The sequence below is a fragment of the Carassius carassius genome, chromosome 3, assembly GCF_963082965.1.
Source record: "Carassius carassius chromosome 3, fCarCar2.1, whole genome shotgun sequence".
Taxonomy (NCBI): domain Eukaryota; kingdom Metazoa; phylum Chordata; class Actinopteri; order Cypriniformes; family Cyprinidae; genus Carassius; species Carassius carassius.
The window spans coordinates 40,900,659-40,927,309 of record NC_081757.1 but is presented as its reverse complement, the minus strand read 5'-3'; the positions used below and the strand labels follow the sequence as shown (position 1 = coordinate 40,927,309).

General features: G+C 39.3%; 1 protein-coding gene across 2 annotated transcripts in view; it reads left to right on the top strand.

Moving 5' to 3' along the window:
* The first annotated feature begins 935 nt into the window (after positions 1-935).
* LOC132127032 (tetraspanin-5) overlaps positions 936-26,651 on the top strand; it is a 29,285-nt gene continuing 3,569 nt past the window's right edge. Inside the window, exons 1-9 of one of the 2 annotated variants that reach the window (XM_059538647.1) lie at positions 936-1,311; positions 14,988-15,038; positions 17,643-17,789; positions 19,100-19,270; positions 21,461-21,586; positions 23,116-23,163; positions 24,594-24,710; positions 24,790-24,851; positions 26,521-26,598. In XM_059538647.1, the coding sequence (XP_059394630.1) occupies positions 1,228-1,311; positions 14,988-15,038; positions 17,643-17,789; positions 19,100-19,270; positions 21,461-21,586; positions 23,116-23,163; positions 24,594-24,710; positions 24,790-24,851; positions 26,521-26,593 (879 nt within the window). In that variant the 5' untranslated portion in view covers positions 936-1,227 and the 3' untranslated portion in view covers positions 26,594-26,598. The remainder of the gene's footprint in view (positions 1,312-14,987; positions 15,039-17,642; positions 17,790-19,099; positions 19,271-21,460; positions 21,587-23,115; positions 23,164-24,593; positions 24,711-24,789; positions 24,852-26,520; positions 26,599-26,651) is intronic. The other variant, XM_059538652.1, reaches the window with a different exon arrangement.

Genomic DNA, 26,651 nt, shown 5'->3' with positions numbered 1-26,651 from the left:
GACAAAACATTTAGGGAAGTTTTCAATAGTTGTTTGAAACCCCTGATGATGCCTTGAGGATATGAAACCAAAACAATCTGTTCTGGAATTTCCTTTCACATTTAATGTCAGCAATTGCAGTGATTCTAGATTTAGATACAATGTTCCAGTTTAATTTATATAATTAACGATGTATGTAAAGTGTGAGTAGAAAGCCCAGTCTTCTATATTCTAATCTATAGGATTTTTGTTGTTGTTATATAATCTTGCATATTAGGCTATATAATTCAATATGATTTATGTTTACAATAACATGAAAACATAAGCATTTGTGTCCCTGGACCACAAAACCAGCATTATTTTTTGCAGGGTAAATAATCTTTTCATTGCTGTAAGTTTTCTTAGGATAGGACAAAATTTGGCTGAGATACAACTATTTGAAAATAGATAATCTGAGGGTGCAAAAAAAAAAAATATTGAGAAAATTGTTTTTGAACTTAATATCATAATGATTTTTGGCATAAAAGAAAATATCAATAATTTTGACCCATACAATGTATTATTGGCTCTTGCTACAAATATACCCGTGCTACTTATGACTGCTTTTGTGCTCCAGGGTCACATTTTTGGTTATGAAATAGTAAAATATTAATTTTACAATATATAATTTTTGCCCTACATGTGAGAAAACGGCACTGATCTTCGTCTCTCCCGCATTCAGACTGCAATTATTTCACATTTTAGAATGCAGCTTACAAAAAGCGATCGTTCGTACCATTCACTTTGTTACAGAATAAACTGTGAATCAAATAACAGCCCTAAAATTGCTGCACGTGCCCGCAGTTTAATGAAAACTACTTAAGCGCGTGCTCGTGAGGGGGAGGCGTGTGCTAGTGGGGGAGGGCTGAGGCGAGGCAGCTGATTGGTTACTAGCGCTGTCAATCAAAAGCAGCCATGTCAAGCAAGCAAGTGAAAAAAAGAGCGACGTGAACTAATTGCGGAGAAGGAGCTGTTATTTCGAGACGCACTGTGTTGAAGTCCGCGGATTTATTTATAAATGACGGTTAGCTTTGTAGCAAATCTAGGCGCCGTTGAAGCTGCTCAGTATTATGTTTCTTTTAAGCAGATAATAACATTACTGGGACAGTTTGACATCGGTGTCCTAAGAACGGAGTAATAAACTGAACCTGCTTCGCGTTGTTTTATGTGACCCAGTAACGTTAGTTTGTTCTGGAGGAAACGAGCCAAATGATGTCAGGAAAGCACTACAAGGGCCAAGAAGTCAGCTGCTGCATCAAATATTTCATATTTGGATTTAACATAATATTTTGGGTAAGAGCTTGTGTTTGTAGCACCGTAGCTTTGCTTTGTTTTGTAACGCATCAGTGTTTATTTCTGTCAGTGCATGTGAATGTGAGTGTGATATATGACTATTTCTCTCAGCCAGTTCACTTCCTTTGTTCCGTTAGTTTGAAACACGAGAAGCCGGTATATACTGTACAGGACAGTATATATATATATATATAATTTGTCGATTAAATCAAGACCTATCGATTATTCTACGTTGTGCGTGGAGCAGACACCTGCGATCCCGTATTTGTGTTAATAGAAACTCATTTCATTGAGATCTTCAAACCGTTTATCTCAAATCTTCATGACAGCAGCAGAGTCAAGTGCGTGCTACAGATAATCGGCTTTCTCTCTGTGAAGCAATGCATCGACCTTACTGTACACGAACACATGCATGATGCATCCTCTGTGTCCTGGATTGAATGCAAGAACTGGAGTAGCTAATAGAGATTTCATCGTGACTGTGAAAATGCAGTCATTTTTACTGAAAGAACCGTGTTGTTGTCTAAAACGTTGACATAATATTCCTTCAAACATGCTTCAAAATATAGTTTTGAAATAAACCATTTATCCCCCAAAAAATGAAAATGTCAAGTACAAAGAGTTATTTTGCATTTATTACAGTGGGGTCTAACATTAATAGATTAGCACTTATCAGTCTTAATGTTGTGGATTAATATAGCTAAAATCAGTTTCAGTTAATTTCTTTCTAAAATCAGATACAAAATGATTTATTATGCTACCTCCCACTTATCATATTTAGCCTAATTTTAAACAGTTGAAATTGTAAACATATTAAACACATTTTAAATGTAATAAATAATTTAAAAACGTTTACATGTCTATATGAATTTTAGGGTTGCAGTCTTTTGAGGTTCCTCTCAAGCCTCCAGAGTTCACATTTGGCTTTTTAGACAAAATACATGCATTTGGCATACCTGTGATATATATAATCAAGTAGTTAATAATGCCAGTCCAATAATTAAGCGTCGTCACTGTCGTACATTCTTGATTTGTTGAGTTCACATTTATAGCCAAGATGAAGTAAGCAGTATAATTTCAGTAATCTATCTTTTGTGTCCAATAAAATGCCACATTGGAAGCCAGTTGTGGCAAATATTACGAAATCTTTGTGGATCCCTTACAAATTGTGAGCCAAATATGAAAGTATATGCTTTATCAGAAAAATCTGTTCTATAAAGAATCACACACCTTCTGTCACCTCAAGAGGCTGGTGGTCTTGTACAATAGTGATTTCACTCCTGTAACTCATTTATAATTGCATGAATTAAAGATGCTACAATTCATGTTGCAACATACTCTTAAAAAAAATATATATATTTTTTTTTTTATTGGCATCTATAGTTCCATGAAGAACTTTTAACATCCACGGAACCCTTTCATTCCACAAAAGGTTCTTTCTAGTGAAAAAAATAATAATAATGTTCTTTAGATTATTAAAATGTTCTTCGTTTTTTTTTTTTTTAAGAACTGTTCTCTGAAACCTTCTTTAGGGAACCAAAAATTATTCAACAAAACCCCATAAGAGTAAGAGTATGAAAGCATATTTCCGCCACTGAATAAAATCGAAAACTAGGTAATTGCAAATTTTTATCTCACAAAATGACTTTTTTTTTCTCAGAATTGTGAGTTTATATCTTCAGTTCTGACTTTATAACACACATTTGCGAGTTATAAAATATGGAATATAAAATATATAAAGTCTGAAATTCTGAGTTTTTTCTTGCAATTTTGACTTCATAACTCACAATTATGACTTTCTTTTTTCCTCACAATTGCGTGTTTTTATAATCTAATTCTGACTTTATAACTCACAGTTGCGAGTTTAGGCTTATATCATACAATTCTGACTTTATAACTCACAATTGCGAGTTTATATCACATAATTCTGACTTTATTACTCGCATGCAATTCTGACTTTATAACTCACAATTGCGAGTTTATATCACGCAATTCTGACTTTATAACCCGCAACTGTGAGTTTATATCAAGCAAATTCTGACTTTATAACTCGCACGCAATTTTTACTTTATATCTCGCATGCAATTCTGACTTTATAACTCACAATTGTGTTTGTATCACGTAATTCTGACTTTATTACTCGCATTCAATTCTGACTTTATAACTCACAATTGTGAGTTTATATCACGTAATTCTGACTTTATTACTCTCATGCAATTCTGACTTTATAACCCGCAACTGCGAGTTTATATCACGCAATTCTGACTTTATAACCCGCAACTGCGAGTTTATATCAAGCAACTTCTGACTTTATAACTCGCACGCAATTTTTACTTTATATCTCGCATGCAATTCTGACTTTATAACTCACAATTGTGTTTATATCACGTAATTCTGACTTTATTACTCTCATGCAATTCTGACTTTATAACCCGCAACTGCGAGTTTATATCACGCAATTCTGACTTTATAACCCGCAACTGCGAGTTTATATCAAGCAACTTCTGACTTTATAACTCGCACGCAATTTTTACTTTATATCTCGCATGCAATTCTGACTTTATAACTCACAATTGTGTTTATATCACGTAATTCTGACTTTATTACTCGCATTCAATTCTGACTTTATAACTCACAATTGTGAGTTTATATCACGTAATTCTGACTTTATTACTCTCATGCAATTCTGACTTTATAACCCGCAACTGCGAGTTTATATCACGCAATTCTGACTTTATAACCCGCAACTGCGAGTTTATATCAAGCAAATTCTGACTTTATAACTCGCACGCAATTTTTACTTTATATCTCGCATGCAATTCTGACTTTATAACTCACAATTGTGAGTTTATATCACGTAATTCTGACTTTATTACTCGCATTCAATTCTGACTTTATAACTCACAATTGTGAGTTTATATCACGTAATTCTGACTTTATTACTCTCATGCAATTCTGACTTTATAACCCGCAACTGCGAGTTTATATCACACAATTCTGACTTTATAATCCACAACTACGAGTTTATATCACGCAATTCTGACTTTATAACTCGCAACTGCGAGTTTATATCACCCAATTCTAACTTTATAACCCGCAACTGCGAGTTTATATCACGCAATTTTGACTTTATAACTCGTAACTGTGTTTATATCACCCAATTCTGACTTTATAACCCGCAACTGCGAGTTTATATCACGCAATTCTGACTTTATAACTCGTAACTGTGTTTATATCACCCAATTCTGACTTTATAACCCACAACTGCGAGTTTATATCACGCAATTCTGACTTTATAACTAGTAACTGTGTTTATATCACCCAATTCTGACTTTATAACCCGCAACTGCGAGTTTATATCACGCAATTCTGACTTTATAACTCGTAACTGTGTTTATATCACCCAATTCTGACTTTATAACCCACAACTGCGAGTTTATATCACGCAATTCTGACTTTATAACTCGTAACTGTGTTTATATCACCCAATTCTGACTTTATAACCCGCAACTGCGAGTTTATATTACGCAGTTCTGACTTTATAACTCGCAACTGTGAGTTTATATCACGCAGTTCTGACTTTATTACCCGCAACTGCGAGTTTATATCACGCAATTCTGACTTTATTACCCCCAACTGCGAGTTTATATCACGCAGTTCTGACTTTATTACCCGCAACTGCGAGTTTATATCACGCAGTTCTGACTTTATTACCCGCAACTGCAAGTTTATATCACCCAATTCTGACTTTATTACCCACAACTGCGAGTTTATATCACGCAATTCTGACTTTATTACCCACAACTGCGAGTTTATATCACGCAATTCTGACTTTATAACCCGCAACTTCGTGTTTATATCACATAATTCTGACTTTATAACTTGCATGCAATTCTTAATAACTCGCAGTGGCAAGTTTATATCATGAAGTTCTGACTTTATAACTCACCATTGCAAGTTTATATCATGCAATTCTGAGAAAAAATAAAGTATGAATTATTTGATGAAAAAGTCACAATTACCCTTTTTTATTGTTGAATAAGTGGTATAATAAGTTATATGGGCTTCCATATAATAGTGTAAAGCCTGATGGAGTAAGATTAATTTTTACAAGTTAGACCAGTACACCTTTTCCCCATTACCTAGTTTTGGTGTTCACGGATTATCTGGGACACTCATCCTTTCGCATTAGCCCTGTGAGGTTTAATAATGAGGGCGCTATTATTGAGCGTTCACTGTGCTACTGTACAGAACTCAATGAACTTCATACACTTAGTAACTGTACATGTTCACTGCTGTCTCATATTGCCTCATACATGTGGTGATAACTTCAGTGCACATTTTCATTCACTTTAAATTGTTAAACCGATTTTTAATAGATAGAAACGTGTCACCAACTGCCTTATAGGCTAATATGTCCCATAATACAGTATTCATTGTTACTGGTTTGGTTGGGCTCATTGATTCCTTAAAAATAACACTGACAGCTTCTTAAAGCATAAATTTGTTGATTCCTTTAGTTGCCACTTAATTGGACAAGACTAGATGATAACAAAAGTTAGTATGTATTTGTATGTTTTACTTCATATTTTGAGGAAGTCTTGCCATGACGTTACACTATAACTGGACACTGAGGTCATCATTTCTTAATATGATCTCACCCGAGTAATGCTTTTTGTCTTTCACATTCTTTATTTGGGTTAACATTGGGGGTTTTGTGACACAGCTAACACACAATGTATTTTACTGAAAGATGATTCATAATGAAAATCATTGTGCAGTGCACAATAGTCTTGTATAGCTGATATTAAAGATACCCCTTTTAAGGCGCTCAGATAAAGCAGTAGACAAACCAAAAAAAAACTGATGTATTCATAGATCTATAAATCAGAACTTGTCTTTTAATTGTATGGTGAGAGCAGGTGTACGAGAACTGTTTAGGATCTTGTACAAACATGTTTGCAAATTACATAAATTACATAAAATTACAAATTACATCGTTGTGCACTAAATAAGATCAACTAAAGCAATTGATTTATTTTGGCAGGGTAGCATATAACACACCTCAGAAATATTGCTCTCGTCTCAGTACACTGTCTGAATGCATTTTTCTAAAATTGAAAGTGAGCCAGGCTCCACCAGCTTGTTCCTTAAGTCAAAGCACTCCTTTGTTTCTGTGTGACATTTTTCTGGCTTGCCTACAGAATGTTTTCACTGAGGTATATGTCATTTCCTTTAAGATTATGCTGTTCAAGATGCCAGATGGTGAGAAAGAATATAATATATCTAACTAAAAGGGTTGTGTATTTACATTATGGACCAAATGTGTGTGTATTATTGTTAAGATTTTTAAAAATGTTTTTAGAGAAGCCTCATTCACATATTCACCAAGGCTGCATTTATTTGATTAAAAAATACGGTTATACTGTGAAATATTATTATAATTGAAAGTAATTGTTCTCTATTTGAATATATTTTAAACTGTAATTTATTCCTGTGATGCAAAGCTGAATTTTCAGCGTCATTACTTCAGTCTTCAGTGTCACATGATCTTCAGAAATGATTCTAATATGCTGATTTCTTAGCTGTATTATCAATTATTATTGGTGCTCAATGATTAATAATGTTCTTATTATGTCAGTGTTGAAAACATTTTTTTCAGGAATCATTGATGAAAAGGATCCTTGATGATTCTCTTAATTCTCATTATATCTCACTTGTCCCAAACTTTTGAATGATAGTGTACAATTATAATAAGAAGAAGAAATGCATTTTGAGCAGCAAATCAGCATTTTAGAATGATTTCTGAAGAATCATGTGACACTAAAGACTGGATTACTGAAACTCAGCTTCAATTCCGTAATGCATTCCATTAAAATAATTTTATAAAAAATAAATGCAAGTATTAAAATGCATGCATACTTTATGGTCCACATGTGGCCATTCATTGCATGTGGTAATCTTACTGTATATAATTCTCTGTCTACTGTAATATGGAGTGCAGGGTAGCAATTATGCTTAAGCTTTAATGGAGCAGCTGGTTGTTATGAAAACGATCATAATAATGCATGTTTGCACTGGGAATATTTACGAATCATTTAATTCTCTTTAGTGTCTTTCCATGTCCTGACTCAATCTGATGTTGATGCTATACAGTTCCTTTCAGACTACTATGCATGCAAACAGTCGAGAAGGAATATGCATTTCACCGTGTTTTAGACATGTGAACTGGGTGTGTGTGCAGCTTTAATATCACAAACAACACCCTCTGATGCTGAAAAAAATCTGCATGTTTTCTGGTTCGCTCCATTGTGTGCAATGTTGGAAGGGAATGAATGGAGCCTTTGTGCTTTTGAAATCAAGTCCTAGAAACTAATTTGTCCTTCATTCCTCACTCTTCGGGTCTCCCTCTATAAGCAACACTTTACAAATTAATAATAATAATAAAAAATATATATTTATATATTTTCTTCTACAATCTTTTCTTCCGTATTCTGATATGCATCCAAGTGGATTTGAATAAGGAGTAGTGTGGGAACTTGGTTTTGTGCATAGCTTGATTTGTAGATGTCTGTGTTTAAACATATGCAATAAGATCTATAACATGCATTTATAAAATAGATAGGGTGACTTTTCATTTCATGCCACCCTTAAAGGGTTAGTTCACCGAAAAATGAAAATTATGTCATTAATAACTCACCCTCATGTCGTTCCAAACCCGTAAGACCTCTGTTCATCTTCGGGACACAGTTTAAGATATTTTAGATTTAGTCCGAGAGCTCTCAGTCCCTCCATTGAAACTGTGTGTACGGTCTACTGTCCATGTCCAGAAAGGTAAGAAAAACATCATCAAAGTAGTCCATGTGACATCAGAGGAATTTTTTGAAGCATCGAAAATACATTTTGGTCCAAAAATAGCAAAAACTACGACTTTATTCAGCATTGTCTTCTCTTCCGTGTCTGTTGTGAGAGAGAGTTCAAAACAAAGCAGTTTGTGATATCCAGTTCGCGAACGAATCATTCAATGTAACCGGATCTTCTTGAACCAGTTCACCAAATCGAACTGAATCGTTTTAAACGGTTTGCGTCTCCAATACGCATTAATCCACAAATGACTTAAGCTGTTAACTTTTTTTAATGTGGCTGACACTCCCTCTGAGTTTAAACAAACCAATATCCCAGAGTAATTCATTTACTCAAACAGTACACTGACTGAACTGCTGTGAAGAGAGAACTGAAGATGAACACCGAGCCGAGCCAGATAATTAAAAAAGTTAACAGCTTAAGTCATTTGTGGATTAATGCGTATTGGAGACGCGACCCGTTTTAAAACTATTCAGTTCGACAGGGCCGTTTAGACAAAAACAAGTGTTTTCTTGAATAGTGAATGAAATTCTGGAGGTTTCTCAAGTCTGATGGCTTGTGATATTTCAGTACAGATGGGTGATCTGACTAAAGGTCTTGACCCCACTAATACACAGTGGTTATATTTGAAATGCATAGCTGACATTTAGGTCCATGTGTCTCCACCCACGTCTACCTTCACATTAAGTGTAATGCTACATTTCTCCAAATCTATTATGATGAAGAACCAAACTAATCGGTATCTTGGAAGGGCTAATGGTGAGTAGAATTTCAGTAGCAAATTTTTGCAATTCCTTTAATTTGGCCTTTATAGTTGTTTTTGCGGTTATTCCTTTATTTAAAAAATAAAGTTTCATTTAATTTTATACAAAAATTTATACAAAATCTGCCAGTAGTACAGTTCTATCTTTATATTTGTAAGCCTTACACTTAATGTGAACACAGTGCATATTTGTGTTTAATGTTTGGCAGAAAAAAAAACATAGTTTAAGAAGAAATAAGGTGCAACTAAGGGCACTGTTCTCCAGTCCAATGAGGAAATGCATCTCGTGGGAAGAACCAGATGTCTGCTCCGATGTCACCATATAAGATCAGATTGCAGAAACTGTGACAGAGTGTGACATGAGAAGCTGCTGAAAATGAAAAACAAGACCTTAAGAGTGGGACATAGAGGTTGGCACCCTTTACACACAATGGTCATGAGTCATGACCTAATGTTTGGTCAGGCTGCCGTCTTTTTATCTCTTATGTTCAGCATTGGCTCACTGAGAAGGGGGTTTTGAAATGGAAACATTACTGTGTACTTTGGAGAATAGTAATCTATGCGTTGTGTCACATGTCCAAACATGTTCATGTCATTTCATAATCATGGACAACAATTAGTATTTCCATTTTCATATCAGAGTGTAATATTGCTTGGTCTGAACTTTGTTTTTTATATACAATAGAGGGTTAAAGAAACATTTTCAATAGTTCCCGCACATAACAAGAGTTCCCTTTCAGTCGGTCACTCTCGACGCCACGTCGGTGACAGACGAATATGGGATATCGCTTCGATAGACCAATCAACTTCGAGTGTAAACTAAACGAGCCAATGCACATTGGCATGCAATTATTGCATCCAGCTGCCGCTGATCACTGCGTGAGTATAAGAAGGCAGCAGGTGCAATGCATACCAGCTTTTTGCTTCGGAGCCGAGCGTTAGTATCGCTCTGCTCAACTGTGTCTGCTGTGAACTACGAGTTCGAGCACTACGGCGTCGAGCACGCTGAGGTGGCCTTCATGGATGAGTCATGTTCTCACTGCGGGGACATGACCATCTCGGAGCTGCGAACCAGGCTCTGCTACCTTCAGTGGGGCGGAGTCCCGTTGCCGCTGCCGCGATCTGGGGCTCATTCTGGTGGCCGACAGTGACCCACTGACCTTGACAGAACGCGCTGGGCCCTCTACAAGGAGCGTACCAGTGGTATCCGGTGGGCCTCCCCCCGACCGGATGTCGATCTAAGCATCGAAGGGAGAGCTGTCGTATGAAGATTCGGCTGCTCTGATGTCCTCTGGGACGGTGGCAAAGCCTGAGTCAGATCTCGAAATGGCAGCTATGCTTTACCGGGCTGCCGAGAGGGTAGGGCTCGAGTGGAATCCTCCACCGCCCTCGCGGCTGGATGATTGGTTTCTCGGGGTGGCGCGCGCTGGTTTTCAGCACCCCACCCCAGTGCCTTTTTTTCTAGAAGTGCATGATGAGCTCACCAAGTCATGGATGGCACCTTTTACTGCCAGAAACCGGCCGGTGGGCTCCTCCTCCCTCACCACCCTCGATGGCGGTGCAGCGAAGGGGTATTCGGGAATCCCGTCGGTGGAGCTGGCGGTAGCGATGCAATTGTGTCCTAAGTCCGCCTCCTCCTGGAGTGGAGACACAGTGCTTCCTTCCCGGGCCTGTAGGCACTTGTCTGGTCACTGCGAGTTCGCTGGGTCGTGCGATGTCCACATTAGTGGTCCAGGAGCGCCATCTCTGGCTGGGTCTGGCAGACATGAGGCACACCGACAAGGTCCGGTTTCTCAATGCCCCTGCGTCCCAGACCGTCCTCTTCGGTGACGCAGTCGAGAGCTTTGCCCAGCAGTTCTCGGCTGTCCAGAAGCAGACTGAGGCGATCCGACACATCCTGCCCCGGCGGGCAGCTGCTGCCTCCACCTGGCCGCAGTGCCCCAGCCTGCTCGTCGCCAAAGGCTGCCCCCTGCTTCTGCCCCCACTCCTGCGCCTCATCTGCAGCAGCCTCCAAGTGGTGCCGTAGTGCTGGTCGCAGGCAGGCTGCCCCTCCCGTCCTGGCCCCCGTCAAACCTGGCGGTGAACGGAAGAGCAAGAGGCCCCGGGACGGGTGACCCAGAGAGGGGTAGCTGCTTTCTGGGGGATGGTGAAGGCACCTCTCTCTCCCCTGGAGGAGGGCCAGGCGGAGAATCTGGAAATCTCGACGGGAGAGCAGTTTTCTCCCTCTCTGGGTCCCAGGAGAGCACGGAGAGTTGCGGACGGCCAAGCACCGGACCTCACTTATCCTCCTGCTTCGCCAGATGGCAGCATCGGGCGGTTCGAGAGTGTCAACAAAGGCCCTACTCACACACCCTCTGCCAACCTGTGGAACCAGGTGAGCCCTGCACCCCACCCCACACTCACACCACACTCCGGCCTGCTCACAAGCTGCCCAAGTTGGGTCCCTGTGTTCCACCTCGCTGCCCCACTGAAGGTAAGGCTGTGGTTCCGCTGGTCCTGCTTGTACGGTTTTTAAGTGCTACTCAGCCCGTCTCGCTGGTTTCTGCGAACCATCAGCCTCGGCTTTGCAATTCAGTTCAGCCGGCGTCCACCCAAGTTCTGCGGTATCCGCTTCACTACAGTGAAAGCGTCCGATGCCCCTGCTTTGCGGGAAGAGATCGCAGTCCTACTGGCGAAGGACGCGATAGAGCCTGTCCCTCCAGCCGATATGAGGACAGGGTTTTACAGCCCTTACTTTATTGTACCCAAAAAAGGCGATGGGTTACAACCGACCTTGGATCTGCGAGTTGAATCGGGCCCTTCACCGGCTACCATTCAAAATGTTGACACAGAAATGCATTTTCGGGTGCGTCCGTCCCCAAGATTGGTTTGCAGTGTTCGACCTGAAGGACGCGTACTTTCATGTATCCATCCTTCTGCGCCACAAACCTTTTCTACGGTTTGCGTTCGAAGGACGGGCATATCAGTACAAGGTCCTGTCCTTCGGGCTGTCCCTGTCTCCACGTGTCTTCACGAACGTCACGGAGACAGCTCTTGTTTCCCTCAGAGAGCAGGGTGTTCACATTCTCAACTATCTAGAGGATTGGCTGATACTAGCACAATCTCGGGATCAGTTGTGCGAACACAGGGATTTGGTGCTCCAGCACCTGAGCCTGTTGGGCCTTCGGGTCGACTGGGAAAAGAGCAAACTCTTGCCGAGGCAGAGGATCTCTTTTCTTGGTATGGAGTTAGAATCGGTCAAACAGACGGTATGCCTCACAGCGGAACGTGCGCGGTCGGTGCTAGCCTGCTTGAATACGTTCAAGGGCTGGACAGCAATCCCACTGAAACTCTTTCAGAGGCTCCTGGAGCATATGGTGGTCGCGGCGGCACTAACACCGCTAGGCTTATTACATATGAGACCGCTCCAGCACTGGCTTTATGGCCGAGTCCCGAGGTGGGCATGGAAGCGCGGCACTTACCGGGTCCAAGTTACACCGGCCTGTTGCCAAACTCCGTGGTCAGATCTTGAATTTTCCGGGCAGGGGTGCCCCTAGAGCAGATCTTCAGGCATGCTGTGGTTTACACGGATGCCTTCACCACCGGCTGGGGGCCACGTACAATGGGCATGCAGTCTCAGGGGTTTGGACGGGCCCGCAGCTGCAGTGGCACATCAATTGCCTAGTGTTGCTAGCAGTACACCTTGCCTTGAACCGTCTCAAAGGTCTCTTACGAGGCAAGCATGTGCTGGTCCGAACGGACAACACTGCGACCGTTGCGTACATCAACCGACAAGGTGGTCTGCGCTCCCGTCGCATGTCGCAACTCGCTCGCCACCTCCTCCTTTGGAGTCAGAAGGTTCTGAGGTCACTTCGTGCCGTTCACATTCCAGGCCTGCTCAATCGTACAGCCGATGAGCTGTCACGAGCAATGCTCCCGAGAGAATGGCGACTCCATCCCCTGACAGTCCAGCTGATTTGGAGACGGTTCAGAGCCGCTACGGTAGACCTGTTTGCTTCTCCAAAGACCTCTCACTGTCAGTTGTTCTACGGGAGGCCGAGGAGCAAGTCTTGCTAGTAGCGCCGTATTGGCCTACTCGGACCTGGTTCCCCGAACTAGTGCTCCTCTCAACAGCCCCTCCTTGGCAGATTCCTCTTACCATTTGGCACCCACATCCAGACCTTTGGAAACTCCATGTCTGGTCCCTGGATGGGACGCGGAGGTTCTAGGTGACCTTCCCCAAGAAGTAGTGAACACCATCACTTCGGCAAGAGCACCCTCTACGAGACATGCTTACGCCTTGAATTGGAACCTGTTCGTTGAGTGGTGTTCTTCTTGCCGAGAAGACCCCCGAAGATGCCCGATTGCGGTCGTGCTATACTTTCTGCAGCACGGGCTGGAGTGAAGGCTGTCTCCCTCCACCCTCATAGTCCAGGTTGCTGCTATTGCTGCGTACCATGACCCCGTGAATGGGAAGTCTTTGGGTAAGCATGACCTCATCGTCAGGTTCCTTAGAGGGGCCAGGAGGTTAAATCCTACCCGGCCCCCCTCTATACCCTCTTGCGACCTGACTCTAGCGCTTATATTACTTCAGCAGGGCCCATTCGAGCCTTTGCATACAGTTGAGCTAAAGTTTCTTTCATTGAAAACTCTGCTCCTGGCCTCCATCAAGAGGGTAGGGGATCTGCATGCATTTTCGGTCAATGATTCATGCCTAGAGTTTGGGCCGGCTGACTCCCAGGTAATACTGAGGCCCCGGCCTGGCTACGTGCCCAAGGTTCCCACTACTTCCTTCAAAGACCAAGTGGTGAACCTGCAAGCGCTGCCCCTGGAGGAGGCAGACCCAGCCCTGGCTGTGCTTTGTCCCGTCCGAGCATTAAGGTGCTACGTAGAACGGACACAAAGCTTCAGGACCTTAGACCAGCTCTTTGTCTGTTATGGAGGCTGGCAGAAGGGGAGTGCCGTCTCTAAGCAGAGGATGGCCCACTGGATTGTGGATGCCATAACCCTGGCTTATCAGGCTCACGGTGTGCCCTGCCCGTTCAGGTTGCGAGATAACTCAACTAGAAGTGTCGCATCCTCCTGGGCGCTGGCTCATGGTGCCTCGTTGACAGTTGTAGAGCTGCGGGCTGGGCAACCCCTAACACAAGAGCCGGAGCCGTGTAGAGCCGGTATCCTCCTGTGTTCTCACCTCAAACAGGTAGTGTCACTGAGAGGCCCCGGTTAGTGTCGGCTTGCTTAAACTGCTCCAGAGTGTCCGTACTGTAGACCCTGTTGAGATTCTCCATTACCCTAAGCAGCTGGATGCGGCGGAACGTCAGGCGCCAGGCCTTCATGATGAATCCGTGAGAACCATGGAAGGGTGGGTTCCATATTGAGACCTAAGCGGTACTCGTATGTGTATAGTCCACGGTATAGCCTTAGAGCCCGTGTTTCCCTGGCAGACTTCTGCCTTCCCAAGAGGGGTTTTTTAATCACCTCAAATTTCTCTGTATACTCCTAAACGGATGCTATATGTGTATTTGCCTCCGAGACCTCCTTCGGGAAGGATGGGGCTTCCGCAGCGTCCCTGTTCCAAGCGGAATGGGTACGTTTTCCCAGTGTTATCCAATCTCACCCAGTGAGGTAGTGCTTTGACAACGGTGAGTGGAGCTACTTGTTCTGAGCCCCGGCCTACACCTAATAGGTGTGCAGGCGGCTCACACAGGGCACTGGAAGGGGCAGCACCCATGGCACTTTGATAGGGATCCCATATTCGTCGGTCACCGACGTGGCGTCTCAGTTCCCTCCTTCAGGGAACGAGGGTTCCCATACGTAACCGAGATTATATTTTGGTGCAAACAGTTTTCGCTTCCCTTGACTTCAATAGTATTTTTGCACCATACAGTAGAAGTCAATGGGAACTGAAACTGTTTACTAAAATTCTTCTTCTTTTGTGTTCCACAAATTAAAGGTTGTTTTCAATAATGTGCAATGCATGCTGTAACATCTCAAAACCTCTTTATCTGCTTTGCTTTCTTAAAACAATTCACCATAGCTAAAGTAATGCCATATCTGTCTTGTTTTATAGTTGCTTGGTGTGGCTTTCCTTGGAATCGGATTGTGGGCATGGAATGAGAAGGTGAGAAAAAAACAAGACTGAATGCATATTCTTTATGTATATATTTATTTTTATGCATAATAACATATTTGTGAAAAGTTGAGCTGTCCCATACTGTATGAGGTGCATTATATTTTTATTAATATTTTTCATATTAATTTTACTTAAAGTTTGTTTATATATGTATGTATGTATGTGTGTACAGTCGTGGCCAAAAGTTTTGAGAACTACATAAATATTGGAAATTGGAAAAGTTGCTGCTTAAGTTTTTATAATAGCAATTTGCAGATACTCCAGAATGTTATGAAGAGTGATCAGACGAATTGCATAGTCCTTCTTTGCCATGAAAATTAACTTAATCCCAAAAAAACCTTTCCACTGCATTTCATTGCTGTCATTAAAGGACCTGCTGAGATCATTTCAGTAATCGTCTTGTAAACTCAGGTGAGAATGTTGACGAGCACAAGGCTGGAGATCATTATGTCAGGCTGATTGGGTTAGAATGGCAGACTTGACATGTTAAAAGGAGGGTGATGCTTGAAATCATTGTTCTTCCATTGTTAACCATGGTGACCTGCAAAGAAACGCGTGCAGCCATCACTGCATTGCATAAAAATGGCTTCACAGGCAAGGATATTGTGGCTACTAAGATTGCACCTAAATCAACAATTTATAGGATCATCAAGAACTTCAAGGAAAGAGGTTCAATTCTTGTAAAGAAGGCTTCAGGGCGTCCAAGAAAGTCCAGCAAGCGCCAGGATCGTCTCCTAAAGAGAATTCAGCTGCGGGATCGGAGTGCCACCAGTGCAGAGCTTGCTCAGGAATGGCAGCAGGCAGGTGTGAGCGCATCTGCACGCACAGTGAGGCCAAGACTTTTGGAAGATGGCCCGGTGTCAAGAAGGGCAGCAAAGAAGCCACTTCTCTCCAAAAAAAAACATCAGGGACAAATTGATCTTCTGCAGACAGTATAGTGAATGGACTGCTGAGGACTGGGGCAAAGTCATATTCTCTGATGAAGCCCCTTTCCGATTGTTTGGAAAAAGGCTTGTCCGGAGAAGAAAAGGTGAGCGCTACCATCAGTCCTGTGTCATGCCAACAGTAAAGCATCCTGACACCATTCATGTGTGGGGTTGCTTCTCATCCAAGGGAGTGGGCTCACTCACAATTCTGCCCAAAAAAGAGCCATGAATAAAGAATGGTACCAAAACACCCTCCAACAGCAACTTCTTCCAACAATCCAACAACAGTTTGGTGAAGAACAATGCATTTTCCAGCACGATAGAGCACTGTGCCATAAGGCAAAAGTGATAACTAAGTGGCTCGGGGACCAGAATGTTGAAATTTGGGTCCATGGCCTGGAAACTCCCCAGATTTTAATCCCATTGAGAACTTGTGGTCAATCCTCAAGAGGCAGGTGGACAAACAAAAACCCACTAATTCTGACAAACTCCAAGAAGTGATTATGAAAGAATGGGTTGTTATCAGTCAGGATTTGGCCCAGAAGTTGATTGAGAGCATGCCCAGTCGAATTGCAGAGGTCCTGAAAAAGAAGGGCCAACACTGCAAATACTGACTCTTTGCATAAATGTCATGTAATTGTCGATAAAAGCCTGAAAAAACAACTGAAACAAAGATCTAAAAGCAGTTTAGCAGCAAACTTTTTGAAAACTAATATTTATGTAATTCTCAAAACTTTTGGCCACGACTGTGTGTGTATATATATATATATATATATATATATATATATATATATATATGTGTGTGTATATATATTTCAAAATGTGTATATAATATTATTATTTAAGTTTTGGGTTTAGTTATTTTAGTAAAACTAAATGCAAATAAGAATTGTTTTATTTTATTTCAGTTAATGTTTTTGTTTTAAGTTTAGTTAACTATGGGATGGAAATAACAGCATTATCACATGTCTTCAACTGTTTTCTCACGCACACGCACACACACACACACACACACACACACTGCAGAGTTATTTATGGAGTGGACCATAAAAACGCATAAGACTGAAATATTGTTTAAATTTCTCACTCAACTAGTCCGTCTGATCTTTTCCACAATAAACACACTTTGATATTTGTGTGTCTGAAAAAAAAAGTGAAGTGAAAGTGAAGTGACATTCAGCCAAGTATGGTGACCCATACTCAGAATTTGTGCTCTGCATTTAACCCATCCGAAATGCACACACACAGAGCAGTGAACACACACACACACTGTGAGCATACACCCGGAGCAGTGGGCAGCCATTTATGCTGCGGCGCCCGGGGAGCAGTTGGGGGTTCAATGCCTTGCTCAAGGGCACCTAAGTCGTGGTATTGAAGGTGGAGAGAGAACTGTACATGCACTCCCCCCACCCACAATTCCTGCCAGCCCGGGACTCGAACTCACAACCTTTCGATTGGGAGTCCGACTCTCTAACCATTAGGCCACGACTTCCCACATGTCTGTGTATGCTTGTTCATTTTCTGTGCCATATTTTTGACTTTGAAACCACACAGCTTGTTTGTAATGAAATGTTTAGAAATATTTGTATCTGGGTAATTGCAAACAGTCACATTCTCAAGGTTCTGGGAAGCCGTTCAGCTGAACAGAGCTGTGTGTGTTTCTCAGGGAGTTCTGTCTAACATCTCGTCCATCACGGATCTGGGTGGATTTGATCCGGTGTGGTTGTTTCTGGTGGTTGGAGGAGTGATGTTCATCCTGGGTTTCGCTGGCTGTATCGGGGCCTTGAGGGAAAACACCTTACTGCTCAAATTTGTATGTATTCAAGTTTTAATTCTCATTAAGTGTAGATGTAGCCTCCTACTTGTTTTTTTAACACTTACAGTACATGCATGGGTGTATCCACAGTCAGTAATACAGTACATGCGGGACGAACATCTACCAGAGAGTGCATGTTTAAAATCATTTTAGGCACTGTTAAAAAATACTAAAATAGAATATATATTTGATGTTTGTATGTGAAAGAAGTGAAGATTACTTCTGTGCTTATATGTGACCCTGGACCACAAAACCAGTCTTAACTGTAGATTTGTAGAAATTGAGATTTATACATAATCTAAAAGCTGAATAAATAAGCTTTCCATTGCTGTATGTTTTTTTTTAGGATTGGATTATATTTGGCTGAGATGCACAACTATTTGAAAATCTGGAATCTGAGGGTGCCAAAATATCTAAATAATTAGAAAATCCCCTCAAGTTTTCCAAATTAATTCTTATTAATGCATATTACTAATCAAAAATTAAGTTTTGATATATTTACAGTACGAAATTTACAAAATATTTTCATGGAACATGATCTTTACTTAATATCCTAATGATTTGTGGCATAAAATAAAAATGTATAATTTTGACCCATACAATGTTTTTTTTTTTGTTGGCTATTGCTAAAAATATACCTCAGCAACTTAAGATTGGTTTTGTGCTCCAGGATCACATATATTATGAGAACTGGATTTCAAACAACACTGTTCATAACACTGTACTTCGCTCATTTATCTAACACGAGTCCAGTCATTGGTTTACTTATACAAAACCATGCTAGGTCTAACCATGCATGTCTGCGAGAAATAAAGTAATTGACCATGGATCAATAAATACCCTTTAAAATGTTTTTCACTTGCAAAAATGATAAAAAAAAAAAAAAAAGATAAAAAAAAGTATACTTTACAATCTGAGTTCACAAGTGATATTTTTGTATAGTAATATTTTGGGATTTAAATTACAAAAATTCTTACAATAGTGTAATTAAAATTTTTGTAATAATGCAATTAGAATTATAATTTTTTTCTTTTTCAGTTTTGGCATTTTGTATGCATGTATGTTTGTATTTGCTTTGACTCACATTGTATAAATTGCAATGCATTTTAGAAACTGAGAAAACTTTTTTTTTTTTTTTTTTTTTTTTTGCTAAATCCGATGTCTGCACAAACTGAAAAAAAAAATACAAAAATCTTTTTCTCAATTTTGACATTTTCTTACATTATTCAGAGCATAAAATGAAATACTACAGGGGATGAGGTATAGAGGTACAATGACTAGTAAAGTGTGTCTCTCTCCTCTCCCAGTTTTCTGTGTTCCTGGGGATAATCTTCTTCCTGGAGCTGACCGCCGGTGTCCTGGCCTTTGTCTTTAAAGACTGGATTAAAGATCAGCTCAACTTTTTCATCAACAAGAACATACAAGCCTACAGAGATGACATTGACTTGCAGAACCTCATCGACTTCACTCAGGAATATGTAAGACTGCAGGCTAGAGAGCACAGAGTGCTCATGTCTCCAGTATAAAGGCAGAGAAAATACACTAGAAAGTGAAAACAAGGAAAGGTGTAAACAAGATGAAAGGGGAAAATGTGAGTGCACAGGAGAAAAAAAGCAAACTATCCGTTTATCTGCACCACGTGCAATTACAGAAGCAGTTTCATAGCAACAGCATGACTTGAAGACTCCTTATTCATTGTCAGCAGCACAGATAGCACACTTACTGAGATCCCTGCCGGTTTACGTTTCCTCACTTCTTTGAATAGTAAGATGTCAAAACTGTTTGGAATTTGGGTTATTTCGAGGCTAAAATGTGCTGACATTTAGAAGGCCACTGAAATGGTGCCATTTGGGTCTGAAAGTTGTTGGTTTTCTTATCTGAGAAGTATTTCATTTTTGAAAAAGTTACTATTGATCTTTAAGAAATCTTATTTTTTCAGCTCAGACTTGAAGTACTAAGTCCAAAACCACCATAAACATTGGGAGAACACTACAAGACGACCCTAATAGCCAGATTATTGGTCATCAAATATGTCTAGAGACACTTTATAGATAGATATAGTGCTTTAGTATTATAATTAAATGTATTGAGTACATTTAAGTGAATTAACCAATTCAATGAAATGCGTATCAACAAAATACATCTTTGCACTGTAGAGGAAGCACAAAAAGATGCACCTGACTCTTAAATGCAGCTCTGAGTTGGACTGAATGCATTTACACTGCAATTAAAGTTGCATAATCCTATGATATCAATTTCTTGCTTAATACTTTTTTAATGTAGAAATTTTAAATTTTACAAAACAATACTTTATTTTAATATGTCCTTGTTACAGTGCAATTATACATTTAAGTACTGAGGGATATTAATTAACTGTATGTATGGTTAGGGTTAGGAGTTACTTGCATGTAATTATGCATAATTTATTGTTATTATAATAATAAGTACATGTAACAAGGAACTTTAAAACTAAGTCTTACCAAAAATGATACTTTAAAATATGAAATTAAAACCAGTAGGTGGTGAAGAGTCATTGAATAATTAATTGGTTCAAATTTGATTTTTTTCAAAATGGCTGATTCGTTCAGGAATGAAGCATGTGATTCTTTAAAGTGAGTCATTGAATCATTCGTTAGACTGATTCAAATCCAAAAACACTGATTCCCTCAGAAGTGAAACATATTGCTCCTGCTACTGCAGCTTAGTTTGAACTAATATTGTTGGTGGAATACAGTAGAGCAAAATAACAGACAATACTGTCACTAAACTCACTTAATATTAACATTATAACATGTAATATTGCTTAAAGTTAGTTAGTATTTAATATGTTGTGAATGTTGCAAGGTTAAAAGTGCAAACATATCGTTGCGCATTATTTCAGTCAATATTTCGTGGTTTGTGTTACACAATATTTCTTTACTGTTCAAAAACATTTCTTGCGTTTAAACATTTATTTCTTGGTTTCAAACATAGAATTCACGGTCTATATTTTCATATTTTATTTCATTCTATTTTCCTTTTTTTTTTAGTCTGTGTATTCATCATATTCTGTATTTGTATTTGATATAAATAAACCCATTAAAATATAACAGTGGGATATACATATTAACTAATATTCTAGTGAAGAAACATAGAAAAACATGCAATTGTCTTAACACTTTTATTATGTGTTTATTGATTCATTTGCATTACAGTGTGACATCTATCAGTGTAACAAAGTTCAGTTTCCTACATGTGATATAAGTAGAAGTTCAGACTTGGCACACAAATGACATCGTTTCCTGAGCAAAACCCTGCTACAGTCCCACACTGCACTGCAGCTTTACTGTTTTTTATGCTCTGTTCTGCAGATCTCTTTCCAGCATATGCCTTTCCTCGGGACAGCTTTAATTAGATATCAGAGTCAGGCAGATGTCGTCATGTTATTTCCTCTCTGACCTTGCATGATAAAGAAGACAGACACAGAAAAGCACTGCATGTCAACATCAAATACTAGTAGAATGGGAAAACATGGGGGATCACGGCTTGCTTAAACAGATGCATTTAATGCTTCCTATGAGAGTTTTCTAATATTTCAAATTATTGCAATTTAATCTCAGTTTTGTGATGAATGTGCGTTTCAAAACCCAAGAAATTAAATTGCACGAATGATATTTGCCTTTCTTCAGTGGGAATGCTGTGGGGCGTTTGGAGCAAATGACTGGAACCTCAACATCTACTTCAACTGCACAGACAGCAACCCCAGCCGAGAAAAATGTGGCGTGCCCTTCTCCTGTTGCACCAAAGACCCAGCGGTGAGAGATGAATGTTTATGGCAACTGAATGAAAGGTATAGTTCACCCAAACATGTAAATGTGCTAAAAAATTTACAAGCAATCCAAGATGGAGATGAGTTTGTTTCTTCATCAGATTTGGAGAAATGTAGCATTGCATCACTTGCTCACTAATGGATGCTCTGCAGTAAATGGGTGCCGTCTGAATGAGAGTCCAAACAGCTGAAAGAAACATCGCAGTAATCCACACCACTCCAGTCCATCTGTTAATGTATTGTGAAGAAAAAAGATGAGCGTTTGTAAGAACAAAATCCCAAACCTAAAACTGTTGGTTCTGGCTAAAATATGAGTCCTCTGTCTATAATATTGCTTTTTCCAGTGAAAAGTTGTCTTTTCTGAATCAGAAGAGAAATACAGTATACACAGATCAAGCACTAAATCAGTACTGTGAGAGGACAACAGGACATTATAATATTTACGTTATATTGGACTATTGATCTGTATTTTGGCTAGAAGCGATCATGGATTTTATGTTATCTGATGGACTGGAGTGGTGTGGATTACTGAGATGACTCTCATTCTGACGGCACCCATTCACTGCAGAGCATCCATTGATGAGTAAGAGATGCAATGCTACATTTCTCCAAATCTGATGAAGAAACAAACTCATCCACATCTTGGATGACCTGAGGGTGAGTAAATATTCAGCACTTTTTCATTTTTGGGTGAACTTATTCTTTTAACTTATTACATTTTAATTTGAATATGATGCAATGAAGACTTAAAAGTGTGGGGGCAAACAATACATGACAGAGTGAAACCAAAGGGGAGTATTAAATAGGATTTGGTCTATGTGAACGGAGTAAAGATAACATTTCACAGAAAGTAAGAAAGGACTGAGCACAAAATCTACAGCATGAGGACAGAAATGATGGCCTATTATGAGCTATTAACTCATAACAAATAAACATCATTGACATGAAATGATTCGATTATGAGCCCTTCTGTGAATGAATCATTTCCGTATGAGGGAAACTGCAGATGGTTTCATTTGCTGGAAGTAAGAATAATAAAAGCAGAACTAAATGAAGTCATCTAAGTTTATAACTGTTTAACTACTACAACTTTATAACGTCTACTAATTTATGGAATGTTCCAAATTCAAACTTGTTTAAAACGGTTCTACACAAGATTTCCAGAGGTGATTTGAAAGATAAAGAGTCTATTAATTTATGGAATGTTCCAAATTCAAACTTGTTTAAAAAGGATCTAAACAAGATTTCCGGAGGTGATTTGAAAGAGGAACAACAACTATTCGAGGTGAAATAAGTCATGAAGATTGGAAGGGTGTCAGGCACATCCTGTTACTAGTTTATAAGGAGGAAGACTTATAAAAATGATGAAGTAACTCCCTCAGAGTTTGCTATTTCCAGTCTTCTCTTCACTCCACCCACACTGGAATTCTTCACACTGTCAGCATTCTTCCTTTAAACTGAAATGTTACCGTTGTCTTCCAATAACTAATTCCACATCAATTATGTGTTTTGCAGGAAGATGTAATCAACACACAATGTGGATATGATGTTCGGGCAAAACCGGTGAGTCTTTGCTCTCGTGACGTTACACTCCCTCCATCAGTGTTTCCCCTGCCTTCTGCCCTTCACCTCTGTGTGCTTCTGAGAGCCAATATATCACCTGCACAACTCTCAAAGTTTGGCTGACTTATAAAAAAAAAAGGAAGCTTTTATTCATTTCATACACAATGGTAAAGTACAAACACGAATCCAAAAAAGTTGGGACACTGTACAAATTGTGAATAAAAACAGAATGCAATAATGTGGAAGTTTCAAATTTCAATATTTTATCCAGAATACAATATAGATGCAATATCAAATGTTTAAACTGAAAAAAAAAATATTATTTTAAGTGGAAAATAAGTTGATTTAAAATTTCATGGCATCAACACATCTCAAAACAGTTGGGACAAGGCCATGTTTACCACTGTGTGGCATCCCCTCTTCTTTTTATAACAGTCTGCAAACATCTGGGGACTGAGGAAACAAGTTGCTCAAGTTTAGGAATAGGAATGTTGTCCCATTCTTGTCTAATACAGGCTTCTAGTTGCTCAACTGTCTTAGGTCTTCTTTGTCGTATCTTCCTCTTTATGATGCACCAAATGTTTTCTATGGGTGAAAGATCTGGACTGCAGGCTGGCCATTTCAGTACCCAGATCCTTCTTCTACGCAGCCATGATGTTGTAATTGAAGCAGTATGTGGTCTGACATTGTCATGATGGAAAATGCAAGGTCTTCCCTGAAAGAGACGACGTCTGGATGGGAGGATATGTTGTTCTAGAACTTGGATATACCTTTCAGCATTGACAAATTTACTGTTTTTAAAGTATGGGTATTACATAAAGACCAAAAAAAAAAAAGTAATCTTACATTGACGCTTAATCATGCTTGGATATATATGTCTATATATTTAGTGCTGTCAAACGATTAATCGTGATTAATCGCATCCAAAAGAAAAGTTTTTGTTTACATAATATGTGTGTGTACTGTGTACTGTGTATAATATATATATATATATGTATGTGTGTGTATATATATGTGTGTATATATATATGTGTATATATATATGTGTGTATATATATATGTGTATATATATATATATATATACACACACATATATATACACACACATATATATACACACACACACACACAATAAATACACAAAGTACACACATACTTTTTGTAAACAAAAACTTTTCTTTTGGATGTGATATATATAAACCTTTGTTATTAGGTACAATTTATGCATTTAGAAAATAATCATTTATTTAAAAATATTTTTTTTCGTTATATATATATATATATAATGCAAATGACATAAATGTATAATCCTTTAGATTAAAGATCTGTAAGGTGACATGGGAAATAAGTATGTGTGTTTTTAGTCTAATACTGTGCATGTGTAGAAGGAGGACAAATCACTGATCCTGATCTCATGTGTTCATCATTAGGACGCAGACCAGAAGACCTTTATTAATGTCAAAGGCTGTGTTCCACAGTTTGAGAAATGGCTACAGGACAACCTGACAGTAGTGGCTGGGATCTTCATCGGCATCGCTCTGCTGCAGGTGAGAACCAACGCCTTCATCTGCATTCGCAGACCGCATCTTCTGCTTCGACTTCATCTTTCTCTCTCTTTTTCCACAGATATTTGGAATATGCCTTGCACAAAATTTAGTCAGCGATATTGAAGCTGTGAGAGCCAGCTGGTAAGAACACACACATGCAAACTCACGACTCTGTTCAAGCTCTACTTTTGCATACTGCCACAGCAAGCAGCTTTTCTCTTTCAACCCAGTGCTTTGATGCCTGTGCATCTTCTACTTTTATTCATAATGCACATTAATGGCTCACTTCTTTAAAACTGTTAATGACTCAGCGTATTTAAAATAAACTCCAAACAACCTTTTTGTAGTTTGCTGTTTTTGCCTTTGAGAGGTGCCACCATGTGGACAAAAGAGGAAATAGATGAAGATGATGTTTGATCGAAACTCTCTGGACTGTCAGTGTCAGATCACATAAACAGAAAATTACCGTTAAAATACATCAAATTAAGATTCATTATAATACCAGTCTGCATCATATTTGCTGACTTAAATCCAATACTTGTTTCGTACTTATTTCGGGTGCTGATGTATGAAAAATATAACATGTTATTTTAAAACTGAAATTTTGACATTTGACTTTTGTTAGCTTGATAAGTGCATTAAACTCTCATGTAGGCAAATAGTTTTCTTTCTCTTTTTTAATACAATTTCTAATTACATTATTATTAAATTATTTTTATTATTGTTTTAAAATGTATTATTATAAATAAATGTGTGAATAAATAATATCTGAGATTTATTTGAGCAATCTCGTTTGTACATTTGACTTTAAACCCTCATTCAGTCATAAATTATTACAATTATTTGTTTTACATTTACTCTGTGTTTTACTGTTAAAGCAATAGTTCACCCAAAAAAGTAAATTTGCTTAATATTTATTATTTACCCTCAGGCCATCCCAGATTAGGATAAGCGTCCTCTGCAGTGAATGGGTGCCGTCAGAATTGAGAGTCCAAACAGCTGATTAAAAACATCACAATAATCCACACCACTCCAGTACATCAGTTAATGTCATGTGATGCAAAAAAGTAGCATGTTTGTAAGAAACAAATCCATCATCAAGACATTTTAAGACATTGCTTTCTTCAGTGAAAAAGTCATCTGAATCAGGAGAGAAATATGCACAGATCAAGCACCATTTACAAGTCGAAACTGTGTGTGGATTTTGATGTGAGAGGACAGCAGCAGATGGATGAAGTGTTATTATGGATCATAGACTCGTATTTTAGCCAGAAGCGATGGTTAAAAGTTAAAATGCCTTGATGATGTGTTTCTTGCAAACACACAGCTTTTCGTTTTATGAGATGTTAACTGATGGCCTGGAGTGGTGCGGACTACTTGTGCTTTTATCAGCTGTTTGGTTTCTCATTCTGACGGCACCCATTCACTTTCCCTTTAAGTGATGCACAAATATTTTTTTTAAATCGGCATAATAAAATTAGATAATATTAGCCCTTTTTGGTATTGATATTACATTACATTTCATTTACACTGATGCATTTAGCAGACGCTTTTATCCAAAGCCACTTACACTGCATTCTATACATTATTAATTTTTTTACCAGTATGTATTAGAATAATATTGGAGCATTTATTTAAGATGCATGGGTGTGTAATCATTTAGCGTTCACTTTAGGCTAATGTGCATGTGATTTGACTCTTATTTTATCTCCTTGCGATACACACTCCACTCTCTTTCCTCCGTCTTCTCTGTCACATCCACACCGACTCGCCTCACAACTTCACTTCTCCTCCTCCATGCCTTCATCAGGGTGCCGCCCCCCTCTTACGTCGCCCGCCGCCCCCCGTCCCACTACAGCAAGAAGGCCTCGGCGTACTCCTGAGGGAGGTGTGAAACGTTCCTGCTTGTGTTGTGTGTGTGTGCTCTCTGTGCTCTCCTAG